General features: G+C 37.9%; 1 protein-coding gene across 1 annotated transcript in view; it reads left to right on the forward strand.

Annotated features, from left to right (window-relative positions):
* LOC139451102 (protocadherin Fat 4-like) overlaps positions 1-16,504 on the forward strand; it is a 134,891-nt gene that overhangs the window by 69,271 nt on the left and 49,116 nt on the right. The window contains exons 5-6 of the mRNA XM_071232900.1: positions 12,258-12,448; positions 13,699-14,614. Of these exons, the coding sequence (XP_071089001.1) occupies positions 12,258-12,448; positions 13,699-14,614 (1,107 nt within the window). The remainder of the gene's footprint in view (positions 1-12,257; positions 12,449-13,698; positions 14,615-16,504) is intronic.

Here is a 16,504-nt window from a genome sequence, read left to right on the forward strand (position 1 = left end):
CTCACATCATAGTGATAGGCAACGAGTAATATGAATCAAATATTTGAAGGAAATATGAATAAATCATATTAAATGTATCAGGTTTATAGGTAATCCCCCAAGATGAAAGGGGTACGGAGGTTGGTCTCCTGAAACAGTTACATATTCATGGCGTCTGCCATTATGGCTTTCTGATGGTTGCACAGTGTACAATGTACATACATTTGATGGGCTATTTGCACCTGTTGCCTCCAAAGTTCAATGGCTGCCAGATCATGTGATCTGCTGAATCTAATAGTCAAGCTTCCATTGACTAATGTTCATTGGAGCGGAAATAGGGATGTTTTCACTGAGGGTGAAGTCTTAGGAAATGTTTTGTAAATTTACAAAGACCTTCCTTCAAAGTCAACAAATAAGATATACTGTCGCCAGTTAATAGTATCTCCGTTGGGAGAAGCTTGATGGGACTGAGGAATGATTAGTACATGTGTGGGTTTGATAGACATTACGACCCGTACATTAGGATACCATAATAGTTTTGTGCAGTGATGGATGAATATGATCATAAATCTGCAACCATGTTGGTTTCCTTCACAAGTCTTAATGAAAGGAAGGATGTTGTGTATTAGCAATAGGTACTCATGTATTGAAATTGAAATTGAAAAAAAAATGCCAATGGGTTCTGTTCATAGGTAATACAAGTGAATCAGTTTTGAAGTTGTTGCCTTTGATGGTTTTCATACTTTGGATTTGTTGGAATATGAAAGGGTTGTTGTGGAATAGAAATGGTCTTTAATCATTACCAGTATTTCAGTTCAGGGGACAGAATATGAAATCCAGAAAGGACCAGGTAGGATAAGAACCAGTGTTGCCCACGAGAAATATCAAATTATAAATTTGCTGAAAACTTTGATGTATTAGTATACAATTTACCAGATTTGTTTTAATGGCTGACAAGTAGCTTTTTTCTATCCTACACATGCAGGTTTTGGATGTCTGACATAATCAAATACTTAGTTCTGGCTGAAATGAGTGAAGTATGAGCAAGTCTGTGACCATAGATGCAGTTTTTATCATGTGATTGTACTGTCTTTATTCTACATCTAAGGAAATCGACCTGACTCTTATAATTCTCATGAGTAGATATGAAAAAACACTCCTGAAAACTTCTACAATGAGCCTCTTTGACACATTTCAGCATACCATAAGCATTTAGTGTTCTTAATAATCCCAAACATGAAATAGTTGAAATTAACAGTCTTGTTCTCATTCATATGAACTTGTGACAACTTTCATATTGATTTGTAAAGGTTTTCGTAAAGTACGCATAGTCCCCAAAAATGTTCTCTGGAACATGAACAAAAGCAATTCAATAAAGATTTAATTTTTCTTTAAATAGTTCCTTCCTCCTCAGAAAGTAATTCTGTGTGTAAAGCAGTCAAATGTACGGAGGACAGAAAACAAGAAATATGCTTTGTTAACAATATTCTGAAGCAAAAACAGGAAAAAGAGATTTCGATAATCTCTATATAATATATGTTCTACTTTGAAACAGGGTGTGTAAATACACGTGTACAGACGCTGTTGCTTCCTAATTATCTTTTTGTTTACGGTTTCTTGAAAATGACTTGGGAACAGCCTTAGGTTCATGTTATGGAGGTTGGTACGGGCTATTAGCAGCAGTTGCGGAATATTACAAGGCTTAAGCGGACCTGATCAGCTGAACCTGAACTGTTGAAGAGCATTAAAGACTTGTATTAGCTTCGTCAAGATGTACATGAAGCTCCCGGACTTTGGCAACACGTGGCAAGTTTAATGACAGTTTTATGTTTCTATTAAAACCGTGACATCCTTGGACTGCGTGACACTTCGGGGAATGTTCTAGCTTTAATGTTGTCATAAATATTTAATTAATGTTGTCTTCTTCTGACATCTGCCAATTAATTAGTCATAACTCTGTTCCGTTTTTGTCCTTAATGATGAATTCATTTTGACGTAATGTCAGAGGGCGTTATTATAATGAAATGTTCATTTGAATATGTATGAAATAATAAATATGGTATAATTTAGAAACAGAGTATTTGCTGTTGAAATAAGGGTCTCAAAAGGGAAATAGTTTCGGAGATGAATATTTAGATTATTCACGTTTTTTGTTTTTTTGTTGATTAAATGTGAGAATGACATGCAGCCATGTTGTTTTTGGCAGATCAAGAACGAAATGAACCAGAAATAATATCAATATCATAAAAAATGTAATTAGTTGTGAACTAGAGGACATTATGACTTCATTATGATAAAGTGGCACCAGGTACATCAGACTCAGTCTTCACAGGAATCAGTTAATCAAAATCTGTCCTGGAGTTCATCAACGGTTTATGATACCCTTATGGTATCAGACAATATGGCTGCCAGATTCCATCATCATTTCAGGGCTGATTTAGTTGACTGCAGCAGTCATGGCCATGATGTGTACCACTTATTTCCTTCCACTTTTTATAAGCAGTCTTGAGATTGTTTAACTGCACTTATTTTGTTGATTCTAATAATCTAAACTTTATTTGATCTGAATTGGTTAAGAGGAATGTATAATTTTTTGGCTGATTTGATTAAGTATTCTGAATTTGCCTCATTTCCGATTGGTATTGGTTTTTGGGAAGATATAGAGTATTGAGAATATAAATATTGTTTGTCCCAATACTTGACTCGTCTGGTAGGAAATGGCTGCTCTTACCAGCTGTTTTTCTCAGGAAACTTCTCGTATTTCATATCAACAGAATCACTTTCTGTGCAAACATCATAATCCCACGGCTAACCCGAGGTGAGGACGCCATCATCCCATGAGCTGCGAAGAGCCTTAGCAGTGTTAGGAGTTTGTCCTGGGCCTGAATGATCCAAGCGAATACAGACTTGCGATGAGCATTCCACTAAATGAGTGAATTACAGCAATCATATTGGAAATTTACCAAAAACGAAAATATAAAACTAAAACATTAAAGGGCAGCAAAAAGCATTTAAAAAACTTCTATTATGAAACAAGTTCCCTTCAATTTCGTCACCTCTGAACCTTTTTGTCCATTTTCTTTTGGAAATTGGTTAGGGATGTCTGAAACAATCCTATTGATTGAACATAAACCATTTTAGCAATACAACAAAGATAATATTGGACCTGGAAAACAATTGAAATTTTTCTCTGTTAGTGGTGTACATCTCCAGAGTTTCTGGCTGATCCTCTGGGAAGTTCCGTGGGGAGTTGAGCGTGTTGGTGTTGTCTGAAGGAATGTATTTTTGTCTACACTATCTTGTTTGCTGTTGAGAGTGACAAGTCTCAGGTTACCATGAAGTCTCTATTCCTCAAGTAATCTCACCTCTCTAAACAACCGATACCATTAGCCAGTTAGACTAGACTATATCTGGACGCACGCAAAGTGTTACCTCTAATACAGATCGGTGGGATAAAATCAATTTTAAAGAAGCCTTGTTAAAAAGTAATTAGCCTTTTGAGTTTGGATTGATTTTTTTACTGTGTTTGTGGGGGCGGTCCACTAGCCTAGTGGTTAAAGTGTTTACTCATCATGCAGAAGACCTGGGTTCGACTCCGACATGGGTACGATCTGTGAAGCCATTTCTGATGTCACCCATCATGATATTGCTGGAATATTGCTAAAAGCGGCGTAAAACCAAACTCACTCACTCATTCACTCTCTGATGTCACCCGTTAGATAGTGCTGGAATATTGCTAATAGAGGTGTAAAACCATACTCACTCACTCACTCGCTTTTGTTTGTGTGATAGGGTAACTGTTTGATTGTAGTATAAGCTGTCGAGGTTTTCTCCAACCAAGTACTTGGTTTAAACCCCAACATGGGGACTTGCATTTGGGGAGCCATTACTGTTTGTCCCAAGAAAACTATGGCAGCAATACACTTTAAGACAGCATTTCAACCCAGCTTATTTGTTTCTTGTTCCTCTTTTACTTAACACAGCTATTATTGAAAAACTTGAATATGTGCCAGAGATAGATTGCATGTCATGGTACCCCAACGGTGTGGGTCATCACTTATAATATCAATCACTGGTTTGTATGACCAAGTGAGTGAGTGAGTATGGTTTTACGCCGCTTTTAGCAATATTCCAGCAATATCACGGCGGGGGACACCAGAAATGGGCTTCACACATTGTACCCATGTCAGGAATCGAACCCGGGCCTTCGACGTGACGAGCGAACGCTTTAACCACTTGGCTACCCGACTGCCCCTGTCTGACCCAGACTTGATTTATTACAGGCTGGTGCACTAAGAGGTCCACTGGTGCACTTTTCCTATTTATTGTAATTTGTGATGAAGTCTCCATGTATTTAGGGTTAGCATTAACTGTTAGGCAGATAGACATCATAAAATATAACTGTTGTGTTGGAAAGACTTAAAATCCAATTTTCTAAGACCACCAATTTCCTTACAGCTCGTCCCCTTGACACAAAAGACAAACACTGTGATCTAATTGAAATATCGCTGACTCTGACATAAAAGCCCTTGCACTTGACTAAGTCGCTGTGTTGTCAATACAGCTGACTGTTTGAGCACATGGCGATACAGCCTGCAATGAAGGGTCAAATGGGTTATTGTATTATTGTGTAGAACCTTTATCAGCAACAAGCTAGCTGATGCTAATGGTGTGTGTGGAGTGGCCAGGAGAGGGCCAGTACCAGAGTGTGTTGTGTTGTGGTGTAGAAGGGAGTGAGTGTGGGAGAATAGGCCTAGTCGTCAGTCGAGGGGAGGGGCGCAAGCCAATAACAGATCCATATTGAAATAATCCCTGTGTTTTCCCTCACAACACGGCACGGACATCTGCGGTGGTCATCACAAAAGATAAGCTGGGTTGTGTGGGATGTGGCTAGTGAGAGTTGTCAGCGGAATACGTACCTGCTGACATGTACCTCGGCTACCTACACTAGCAACTGATATGTTCATTGTGTTGATAACAATATATCTTTGGACTTTTTCATATGGCTATAGTTAATTTGTCATCTGTGGGAGTTGCAACACACAGCCTTCAAATTCTATGTGTTCTTTTACTCGTTTTGAGTAGTACATATATGGTCCATTTCCAAAAAGGATGTTTGGTATCATGTTTGGAGAAGTGAAGTTGGTCAAGATATCAAAAGAGTTGGATATCTTGAAGTGTCACTTACAAGCTGTAGTTTCAATTAAGTCATGACTGAACACCTGGTATCATCCCTATGTGATAGTGAGTTATGGACACATGCTGTTGATATAGTCAGAATCGTACAATCAGCTGCTTTCTCAGGTCGGGGCCCAAAAAGCCATCTTAGCGATATTATTGCTCTATGTCGGCATCTTAGGATCGCCTCCGTCGTCTAGTGGTAGTGTGTGTTCAGGGAGAGCCGAAGGTTGGAGGTTTGATCCCCGGCTGCGTCATACTGAAAAGACGTTAAAAGGTGGTACTTGTTGTTACCCAGCCTGTTGGTCGGCATTAAGAGGTTAAAACTAGGACTGGTTGGCTCGGAGTCAGTATACTCGTCTGAGTGGGGTATTCATGTTAAACTGCAGTATGGTATCTCAGTGGGCTAGCACTATAAAATCTGCATTAGTTCGGACTTGTACAAGCCGACACAGATACACGTGCATGCATGTCGCTATATAAGTGCAATAATCTTGGAGGCCACAGTAAACCTGATCTATCCTCACCTGTATCTTAGGCTGTAGCTTTATCTATGTTAAGTATAGGAGCTACAATCATCTAGTACAAAGACTCAATTGTAGAAACAAAGGCAATTATCACTCCTCGGCCATTTAGGGAGTTAAGGTGTTTGTGGGATATGAGATGTTTAATACTGATCTGCAGTTTGGCACAGAAAGTCCTTCCTATGTGGAATTGAAGAGGAGAGGATGAAAAAGTGTTTATCATGTCAGTGCTGTCTGGTGAGAAGTTTGGATGTCTCGTCCCAGGGCAGACTAATACCTACATATATACGCCGCCAATGGGGGAAAAGTGTCTTTTATTGATATTGTCTTCGTGGGTATCTTGCACCTCAATACATTGGGGATCGTAGGTGCATTTTCAAGCATCGTAAAGTCTCCGTCAAGTATGCCGAGTTGAGGAAATGAAATGAGTTTTTTGGGCCGAGGTTTCACTCGGTGATAGAAAGGATATAACATTGGGTTATTTTCTCGGCTGATTAGATTTAATTTCTTTGTGGTCGAAAATGACAGAAAAAAATTGAGCTATAGATTATCACCTTTCCATGGGCAGATATGAATGCTGAACAGTTTCTACACAATTCATCATGCCTATGTTATATAACCAGAATATTAACTGCTGATATAAACTCCATTGATCGTCATGCTGATACAAAATGGACAGAAAAGTGAAACATTTATTTCCCATCCGTAAATAACATGTGACAGGATTATTAACCAAGTGTTTGTTGTCGACTGAGATAATATTTGGAAAAGACAACCACTTGAGCTGATATTTTGGACAAATTGTGTCAATATTATGGATTCTAAATGTTTGGATGCCCTCTGCTGGGTTTGTCCACACTGGACTGTCCAGTCTGAAGGTCAGGTAACGGGTCAGGGGATTTAAGGGCATGACTCCTGCTGTCTGTTCGACCCCATCTTCAAAAGCAGGGCTTGAAATCTTGGAATACTTCCATGACAGTTGAGCATGTTTACGATGACCAACAAATTGCTTCCAGATCATTTCTGTCCGATTCATCTGAAATTTTCATTCTTTACGTCTGCTCCAATGACTGTCTTTGATATTGGGAGCCATCTTTGATATCATGATAGGTCACGCAGTCTCTAACCTTGAAAACAGTGAAAATATTCGTACAATTATTTTACAAGTTTCAATAAAATCTGATCCCTAATTACAATTCCATGAATTAATCATTTCAATAATTACATCAACCGAGATTAATCCCGATGTCTACAAATTACGTTCATACAATTGTAGTATTGAGTCAGTTCATGTTATTTTTCAGTTATCCAATTAAGTACATATTATTTCATGATAAAATAATCAGAAACATTAAATACTTAAAAAATATTGGAAAAAAGCCTAATTGCAAATTTCAATAAGTGCTTCCGAAAAAGAAAGCACTTGTGGCCCCATCTGTTCACTACATCTGTGTAGGTTAGCCCACAAAAAATGTTTTTAAATATTCCCTCAGAAAATTGGAAATTCCTGGCATGGCCGAGGATGTTTTGACAGCCCCCTGACAATAACCAGAATGAGGTATCCAACCCTGTGCTGGGTAATTTAGCTGTTTTCTGATAGTTGCTTGTAGTGTTCTGACCTGACAACCTATTACGCCAATTGTCGTGTAAACACACTATTTTATCCTACTCCCCAAGTGGGGAGTCAAGGTTTTAAGACACTACAACTGGATATTGTTTAAAACCTACTGATTCCTTGTGTTGTCAATAATAGATTAGTTTGTGCACACAAATGAAACTTTGTGGAAGTGATTGTTGCACTTAGTAAACAAATGTGGAGTGATCAGTATTTGACGTTTATTGATTTGAAATATTATATATTTGTTACCATCCTAATTTGTACAATGTAATGTCTCAAGCGACTTTCTACATATTGATATAGGAAGAGCAAGATGTTTCTTCTGGGACGTCCGGAAATGGACTTGCAGTGTTTATTCTAGCCTTACTCCAAGGCTGTACTGAATATGTCATGGGTCTTTAGTAATTCTATCCTAATAACACACAAGTCTAGATAAGTGGACAGGATGCCAGTCTCTTATTGTGACTTGTTCTTGTTATTTATATAATCTAGAAATTAAGATTTAAAGTACTACTTTTTGACTTTGAGACTTCTGCAAGTCTATGTTTATTCTGTCAGTATGAAAATGAATCATTGTTATTTTAACAGCTGAATGTTTGAAAAGACTAAATCAAGACGTCACCTGGCTGTCGTGGCCAATCAGGATTGGTGCCAACTGTAGATTGTACATGTGATGCTCTTGTCCTCACCAATCCAATCACGCTGGGTAGTCTAGTGGTTAATGCACTTGCTTGTCATGCCAAAGCCCCGGGTTTGATTCCCCTCATGGGTACGAAATGTGAAGATCATATCCGGTGTCTCTGTTGCTGGAATATTGCTAGAAACAGCATCAAGTGGCTAAAAACCATGCTCACTATAAAAACAGAAGAATTAACTATGACATGAATGTTATGTTTTATTGCAGTTCATGATTAGATGGAAAAATTGTTTACAGGATAAATATTTTTTGTGTTTATATAAAGTGCTGTTCTTATTGGATTAATATGGTAATACATCATAGATAGAACAGTAATTGATTGAGCATATAGTGTTTTAGAAATTAACGAAAGGAAATCTTCCTTGAAAGATCTTCCCTGTAAGAAAAATATACAATTAATGATTCTATCAATTAATGAAAAATGTGCAATGACTGAATGAGCAGGTGCATGGAATCTTCGGCCATCTTGAGGAGGAGGACATGTTCAAGTTTAGACCATGTGCTACCCACACCTGGCGGAAATGAACCGAAGCAATTGTTATTAAAAATTCACCCTCTCCTCACTGTGAGAGCAATCAAACTCTTAACGAAATGGCAATGCATTCATCTCACATTAGTAGCCACATGCTTGTCATGAGATGGCTGATTGACCATCCTCGATGATAACAGAATCTGAAGTATTTTCATGGCTGACCACTCCAAGCTAGGGTTGTAATGATCATTGATTCTGTTTCACTGGGGATCCGAGTCCCTTTCTTTAAAGATTCCCAGGAATTGTTAATTCATTGCCCTTGCTATCTTGGATGAGGTCTGCACGGACACTGGATACTATCTTCCTGATAACCACTGGTCTAATGGCTATATCATATGCTACTACCCTTACAACTGTCATTCTATAGATAAGGCATGGTTCTTTTATCATATGTTTAAGTGATATAAAAGGACTGGATCATTGTATTGAAGACTTGTAGTCAAACAATAGCTCACTACAGAATATGAGAATGTTGCAATTATCGATATATTTGATAATCGTAAAGTAAGCATTTTATGCTTTTCTTTGTGTTTCAACTATATTGTTTTCCAGAATTCAATATGAAACAAAAGAAACATGGGTTTTGGCTGTATCAATCAAATTGGCTAGGAAACATCTTTATCGACAATGTCTGTAAGGCCCCAAGGGATTATGTTGAAAGTCTGTGTTATAATTAGTGCCATGTCGGTCAATAAGTGGGTGTGGTTCAGGGCTGTTGAGAATAGCAACAGTGTTGTCTTTGGGAACACGTCTCTTACCTTCCTTATACCTGCTTTAAAGACAACCTCAAAATAATTGCAAGTCGATCAATTTGGCACGGAAGCAAATACCCCTATTGAAAAAGGAATTTAGCAGACGTGAATATTTGTAAGATCTCGTATGAATTGCCAATCTAAAACTCGAAAGAAATCCAAAACAAACATAATTATTATCAAGGTAGCTTAGACGACATTGACTGACTATTCTTAGCATTCTGTGTCGACTTACGTACTGAAGCTATCACTGTGGCATCATGGGATTACAGCCTCATTCTGGTTTCCTTCAGATTAGATAAGGAATTCTTCAAGGACCAATCAACCATTTAAATCATTTTGAAATGCACAGACAGATTTTACATTTAAGTTTTCAATTCCTTATAAATGTTCATGAATAAAACATGTCTTTAGAAAAAAATATATGTGTATTTTACACGCTACATGAAAAGATGATACATGAAGAAGAATATAAATCAGAATAATGAAATTCCTTCAAGTAATAAATGGGGGTGTATTTTTATTAATATCATTGCATCGTTTCCATATCATGATCGCAAATACAGAGGCTGTATATTTCTTTGTGTGGAATAAGATGAAATCAATATTTTGGATAGTTTTCTTTAACAGTACATATAGCGTTGTGACTCATCGTTGAATAGAATCCTCATTCTTCAGAGCAGCGTTTTCAATAATGGGTGGAAATCTTGCATAATCAACTTTAATGGTTGGAAATCTTGCATAGCCGTCGAGTAGATGTAGTTCAAACCTTGCTGACAAATAACCTAACTTTTGCATCGTAAAAACTGCTGGTGCATCTTCGAATGACAAAAGGCCCTTAACAATGTGAAGATCGATGAACAGTTCAAATGAAACGTTGCATTCATTTCACCAGCTACACACTAGAAGGCGAAAAAGTGCACATTCATCAGTTTTGAAAGTTTCATTTCTTTAGTTGTGAGATCGCTTCAGATCCGTTTGGTTTTATTTGGAGTTAAAGGTTTTCAAAAATCTGTCATCAATTGATGATTAGATATCTAGACAGATGACATTGGCATTATGACCGTTCTTGAACACAAGAGTAATGCTCTTGAACACAAGTATAATGCGTTTTGTCAGTGATGGAATCTTCAAAAGAGCCGAAAGAAATAGATCCTGCTAATATGTATGCTTCGGACACTGTGAGTCTAATCACACAGTACAAGAAATGTTAAATCAAATGATTGCATCAGGATTTCAAAGACTTTTTCGTCTGCTTGTGTATATAGAATCACCTGTTTGATGTGATTTTTGTGCAAGTTTATACACTTGAATTTCATCCCCTACCTTAATCATGTTCGCATCTACACAAATGCTGACTCCTATTCCGATGTAAACCCAGTTCATGTTTTGACAGACACCCTCTGCTGATACAGGCACATATCACACACGTGACATGTGTTTTGTCGGTTACATAACACAGGCGCAAACTCTCTTATCCTATAGGTCATGCTGTAGGAGAATAATGGTTGCTTTTGAGAAGCCATATGTAGGATTTGTACTTTGCCTGGAGTATTTATCTTTTCTTTCGTTTAAATATTTTGCTTGTGGAGTTGGCTTTGCTTAATAATATTCTTGGAAGCTGTATTGTCTATTCCATAAAGCATGTTCACACATGGTGAATTATATCAGACATGCTCAACAAATATTGAAATGACTCAAAGCTAAATAGTTACTCTGTACATGAGAAGGATTTTTGCTTCAAGTGTTTTATGTGAGTTTCTTCTAAATTATGTGTCACACAATGGAACATTTTACTTTCGAATAGTGTGTTTGTTTTGAAATGGATGAGTCCTTTTTCTTGTATGAATGCAGCAAGGGTCGTAGTTGTGAAAGAACATTTTTTGATGTTACGGTATATGGCATATTTACTCTATGGGTTCATCAAGGTGCATACACTGAGTGACAAATTTGAACTTCTTCTTTCAAGATCTTCCAATTCATTCATTTATTGCATCAAGATGTGTATATAATCCCTTATCTTTGAGATATACAACCAGTATATGCCAGAAAGTTTCCATTTTTTTCCCCCTTGCACAATAGAGACCATTAAACTTGTTTAAATGCTTTCCCCAGCCAAGCTGTGAAGATATTTGGAAAGATTAAACTTTATGATTTATGGTAGGTGATTGTTGAATACCAGACAGGGTATGTGTGAACAGGCAATATCAGTCCTTGTCAGGGGAATAGTTTTTGTTCATAGCCAGCAGGTGCTAGTTTCCTGGCGACACGTAAGAGGATACTTGTTTTAGCTGGAAGAATGAGCTATAAATCGTAACAAATGATAAACTTAACCTTAAAAACAGGAATAAAGTAATTCTAAGGATGTTCAGTAAAGTTTCCAGGGAAGATTAGAGCCACAAAATATTCAAGACAGGTTTATTAAAGTAAAAAAATGTTAAGTGCATTTGTTTTATCAGTTCTGCGTGAGGAGATTGACTGACTTAAATCCCCCTAGTTTTTATTTTGAACTGATCAAAATAGGCTTTCAACTGATAAGATATCTCAGTGTTATTTTACCCTCCGAAGTAGACAATAAGACACAGTGAGTGATCAAACAGATGTATTGAAGGTAGTTTTATGGAAAGCATTGTTTGCTAGGATGTTCTCCAGAGGTCTAACCCATACCCAGCCATTGCATCAGGTGCATTGTGTCTATTATCAACATACCTGCCTTGATTGATATATAAGTACCCTTTTAGGCATAATGGAGCTAGTGGTAGCTATGTATTTGTTTTGCAGCATATATTTGTCTATGACGAAACCGTAAATGTTCCAAATATTTACCTTTAGTGGCAATACATTTTTTGATTAGAATAATTGATAATGTTTGATCAAAATGATATTTTTTCCATATGGCTCAGTTGTACGGATGCTGAGTCTCATGGCTGTAAATATTCACAATATATTTTTATTTGTTTTTTGTTTTGTTATACAGGCATCAACAGCCAACTCCGGTACTCTCTAGCTGGTGGAGATAAGAAAAACCAGTTCGACATCGGACCACTAAATGGAACAATTTACACCATCGGCTTCCTGAACAGAGAAACCATCCCAACCTATCATCTGATCGTCATAGCAACTGACCAAGCCGAGCCCCCTAGTGATAGATTATCAACTTCAGCAACTGTAATAATACCTCTTGTTTTTTGTCCTTGCTTTTAATGATATATAATAGCATATTTGAGTGCCAAGCAGGCAGGCTGTCCCGGGCTTGTGATTGTTTCATAATTAACAGGCCTCTCCTGTATAGTGTCAGAAATAGTGTCTGATTACAACTAATTCCAGCTTCCAGGAGCCATAGAGCACTGCAAGTTTTTTCTGACCCAATTCTAGATCCTTAGGATTAATTATTCAAAGAACACCAGTACCCAATTGATTAAGGATTCTTGTAGTAATTTAAAACTGATTTTAGTTGATAAACTTGATTGCTCTATGTCAAGTGTAAACTGGCTTGATCAAACATTCATGTTAAAAAATATATTTAAAAAACAAATCTATTTTGTGTGTAAAATTTATCGGAAATTTGTATTGAATGGTGATATAATTCATTTACATGATAACATTATGTGAACAGATTTGACTAATATCAACATGAGATTAGTGATTAGATGATACTTCATACAGAAATCAATCAGAATTTCATCAATGTCTGTGGCAATTCCTGACATTATTTAATTAAGTTTGCCTAAGGTTTCACATGTATTATATATGTCCGGAAATTACTGTTTAAAGTAGTGCTATGCTTAGGGAAAGGTGATAGGAGGGCCCAGCTAAGGGTACATGATGATGATGATGATGATGATGATGATGTGGATGTGTACAATTATATCCCACACAATACATGTTATTAGCATGTGCAATTATTATGCTGGTCAACTGATCGGTGTACATTCATTTTGCATTCACAACTCTCTGTGGAGTGAAATCACAAATCTGCCTATTTGGCACAAGAAGGTTCTGAATTCACCCAAGAAGGTTTGGCATTTTGTTCCCAACATGGCTGCTCTCATTCTGCAATAGCTGATGCTGTTATTTAGAAACTGGCATTAACAGGGATGATAGATGCAGTTGGGCCTATTGGTTTAAACTTTGGCTAACTGTGCTAAGACCTGGCTTCAATCCCATATGGGTACAATTTGTGAAGCTTATTTTCTGTAATATGGCTGTAATATTGCTATAAGCAGCATCAAACCCCACTCACTCACTCACTCATTCACTCACTCACTCACTCACTCACTCACTCACTCACTCACTCACTCACTCACTCACCCACCCACCCACCCACCCACCCACCCACTCACTCACTCACTCACTTGTTAATCCTTGTTTAGTAAGTTCCAAGATTTGAATAAAAAATCCATCGTTTTCTGCGATAGGTCACAATTCACCTGAAGGATGTGAACGACTGTCCGCCAGAGTTCAAGAGCCCCAATGCTACCTGGGTAAAGGAAGACGCGAGCAGGGCATCGGTTGTGTTCACTGTGGTGGCAACAGATGCTGACTCAGGCCCAAATGGTCAGGTGTCCTACAGTCTCGCATCTGTTCCAGGGTTTGGATACCCATTTACTCTGGACCAAGCCAGCGGATACCTTCAAGTGAACACAGCTCTAGATCGGGAAACCATCGCAAACTACTCTCTAACCATCACCGCTACAGACAAGGGTCAGCCATCTTTGAGTGCCACTCAGAATCTGATTGTTCACATTGAAGATGTAAACGACAATGCCCCGAACTTTGTGAAGCAGACGTATGGTGCAACAGTGCCAGAAGACATTGGTGTAGGCAAGAGCTTGCTGAAGGTTTCGGCAACAGATCTGGATGAAGGGTTGAACGGAATCATTCGCTATTACATCATCAGAGGGGACGAGAACTATGACTTCAACCTGGACATGAGTAGTGGTGTTCTCAGGATACAGAAGAATCTGGACTATGAACGAAATAAGCTGTATAACCTGATTGTCCAAGCAGAAGATAGCGGCGTCCATGTTGTGAACAGCGCAACAGCTTCCATTGTCATCAATGTCACTGACGTCAACGACAACGCACCTGTGTTTGTAGATTCACCCTATATAGCATTTGTTCAAGAAAACAACAAAAACATTCCCGTTCATTTAATGCAAGTCACAGCCAGAGATGATGACTCGACACCGAATAGTCAACTGACTTATTCTCTTCTGGACGATGATGGAATATTTCAAATTCAAGGTCCTTCAGGGGAGATAACTGTTCATCAGACTCTTGACAGGGAAGCCACAGCAGAATACCAACTCATCATTTTCGCCAAAGATTCAGGTAAGGATTTTTGTGATTTTCCTTATTACATTTCCAGGCACATGAAGACATACTACACTTGCACTTCCCCTAATTCATCAGATTGAATTTGCCAGCATCACAGAAATATTGAGATATTTTTATTTGAGCTGAAAGGCAGTTGACAGTAGAATGATAGAGTGCCAGAGAGTGCCATCCAAATCCTTCTTAAGATTTAAGGGTTTGATTAATCTGTTATAAATTTCTGTCTTCAGTAGCTAATGGCAAAAAGATCAATTGATTACAAAAACTTGAACATCAGAACGGAGTTTCAAGTCGATTAAATGTTCCACTAATCGGCTTCTCAATCAGCCAACAAGTAAATAGAAGTGCTTTTTGAAATGTTGGCGTTGAAATTTGATTTCTCATGGGGCGGGCTATTAACCGGTATAAAAGTATAAACGTCTACAAAAGAAGAATTAATATGTTTCGAGAGGAATCCACATATTTCACGAGAATGGATTGCATTGATAGGGAGAACCTGGATGTGTGCAGGTCCCATGATGACCTGGCACGGGCTGTGACAGCCTGGCTCCGAGCAGGCCCCACATAAACTGCACATTGGAGTAGCATGATTCATCAATTAAAGCAGCCTAAAATCACAGAAGCATTGAGGATAATTATGTTGTCTTATCCCGCACTGTTACACAGTCTTTGATCAGCCATGTATTCTTTGAGTTGCGTACAAAACACCAAGAATTTATGTCGAGTCTCGTCTTCTGACTTATGCCCAGAGGCAGTTGTCAAGAAGATATCAAATTGAGTGGAAAGAGACCTAGCAACTAGGAAAACAGTATCTTGTATAGGCAGACGCAGACATAGTACTTAGCTTGTTGTCATTGCTTGTGCAATCTTCATGATGGAGTTTTCACTGTTTGATTTGATTCTCGGCATTAACTATCGCAACCAGTCCATGTCTCTAACTATGACAAATTCTGCACCAAATTGATAGGGAAGGAATATTTTTCATATCAATCCCAAATGTCATCCAGTGGAATGATAATATTTCATGTACCAACTTGGCTGAAATTGGATTTGGCGTCCATGCCATTTGATCTTATATTTTTCATGGAAATAGGCAAAGTTAGATTTATATATGTGCGTGAAGATAATTTTGAAAGAACTGCACAAGTGGATTATTTTATTTACGATCATGTTAGCATCTGATAAATGGCATCAAATTTAGATTTATATATGTGCGTAAAGATAATTTTGAAAGAATTGCACAAGTGGATTATTTTATTTACGATCATGTTAGCATCTGATATATGGCATTTGAGGTCCCATAATGCATTTGTTCCCAGTTTGTGATGTTTGACTGAACACTTTAACGCTAACAGGAAGTTGCATCGGTGGTTTGTCGCCTTTTGATCTTGAGCCTAATTCTTTGTATGTGGGACGGTGCACTGCCAATTTTCGAGAAAGAATCATAAAAAATGTTATCACATCAACTTTGTTGAGATCAGCAACGTGGCAGCCATTATTGAATCCACCTATGAAGACTGCCATGGTGGCGATGATGGGCAGGAGGTATTGCACATGCAGCGATAAGCCACATAATAACAAGGAATTATTCCATGCACACAGGGTTATAGTCAGATATTTGCATCCGCAGCCAAATATGGATAATCACCTTGGAAGCTGCATCTTTCTGTAATCTGAGCTTAAACAGATCTTCCTGTTTTCTTTTAAGTGAGAAACAAACGATTGGTCTGTAATTGTATTACATATGTCGTTTGAACTCTTTAAACACTTTTATTATTAAAAATGTAGCTCTAATCCTTTTGATGCTTTTTCTTCTTTATTGAAGTTATTGAAGAGTTGGAATGTGATCTGTTTGTGCCTTAATGTGTAATTAATGTTTTGATGTAG

The sequence above is a fragment of the Haliotis cracherodii genome, unplaced genomic scaffold (assembly GCF_022045235.1).
Source record: "Haliotis cracherodii isolate W230 unplaced genomic scaffold, xgHalCrac1.p SCAF_8, whole genome shotgun sequence".
NCBI classification, from domain to species: Eukaryota; Metazoa; Mollusca; class Gastropoda; order Lepetellida; family Haliotidae; genus Haliotis; species Haliotis cracherodii.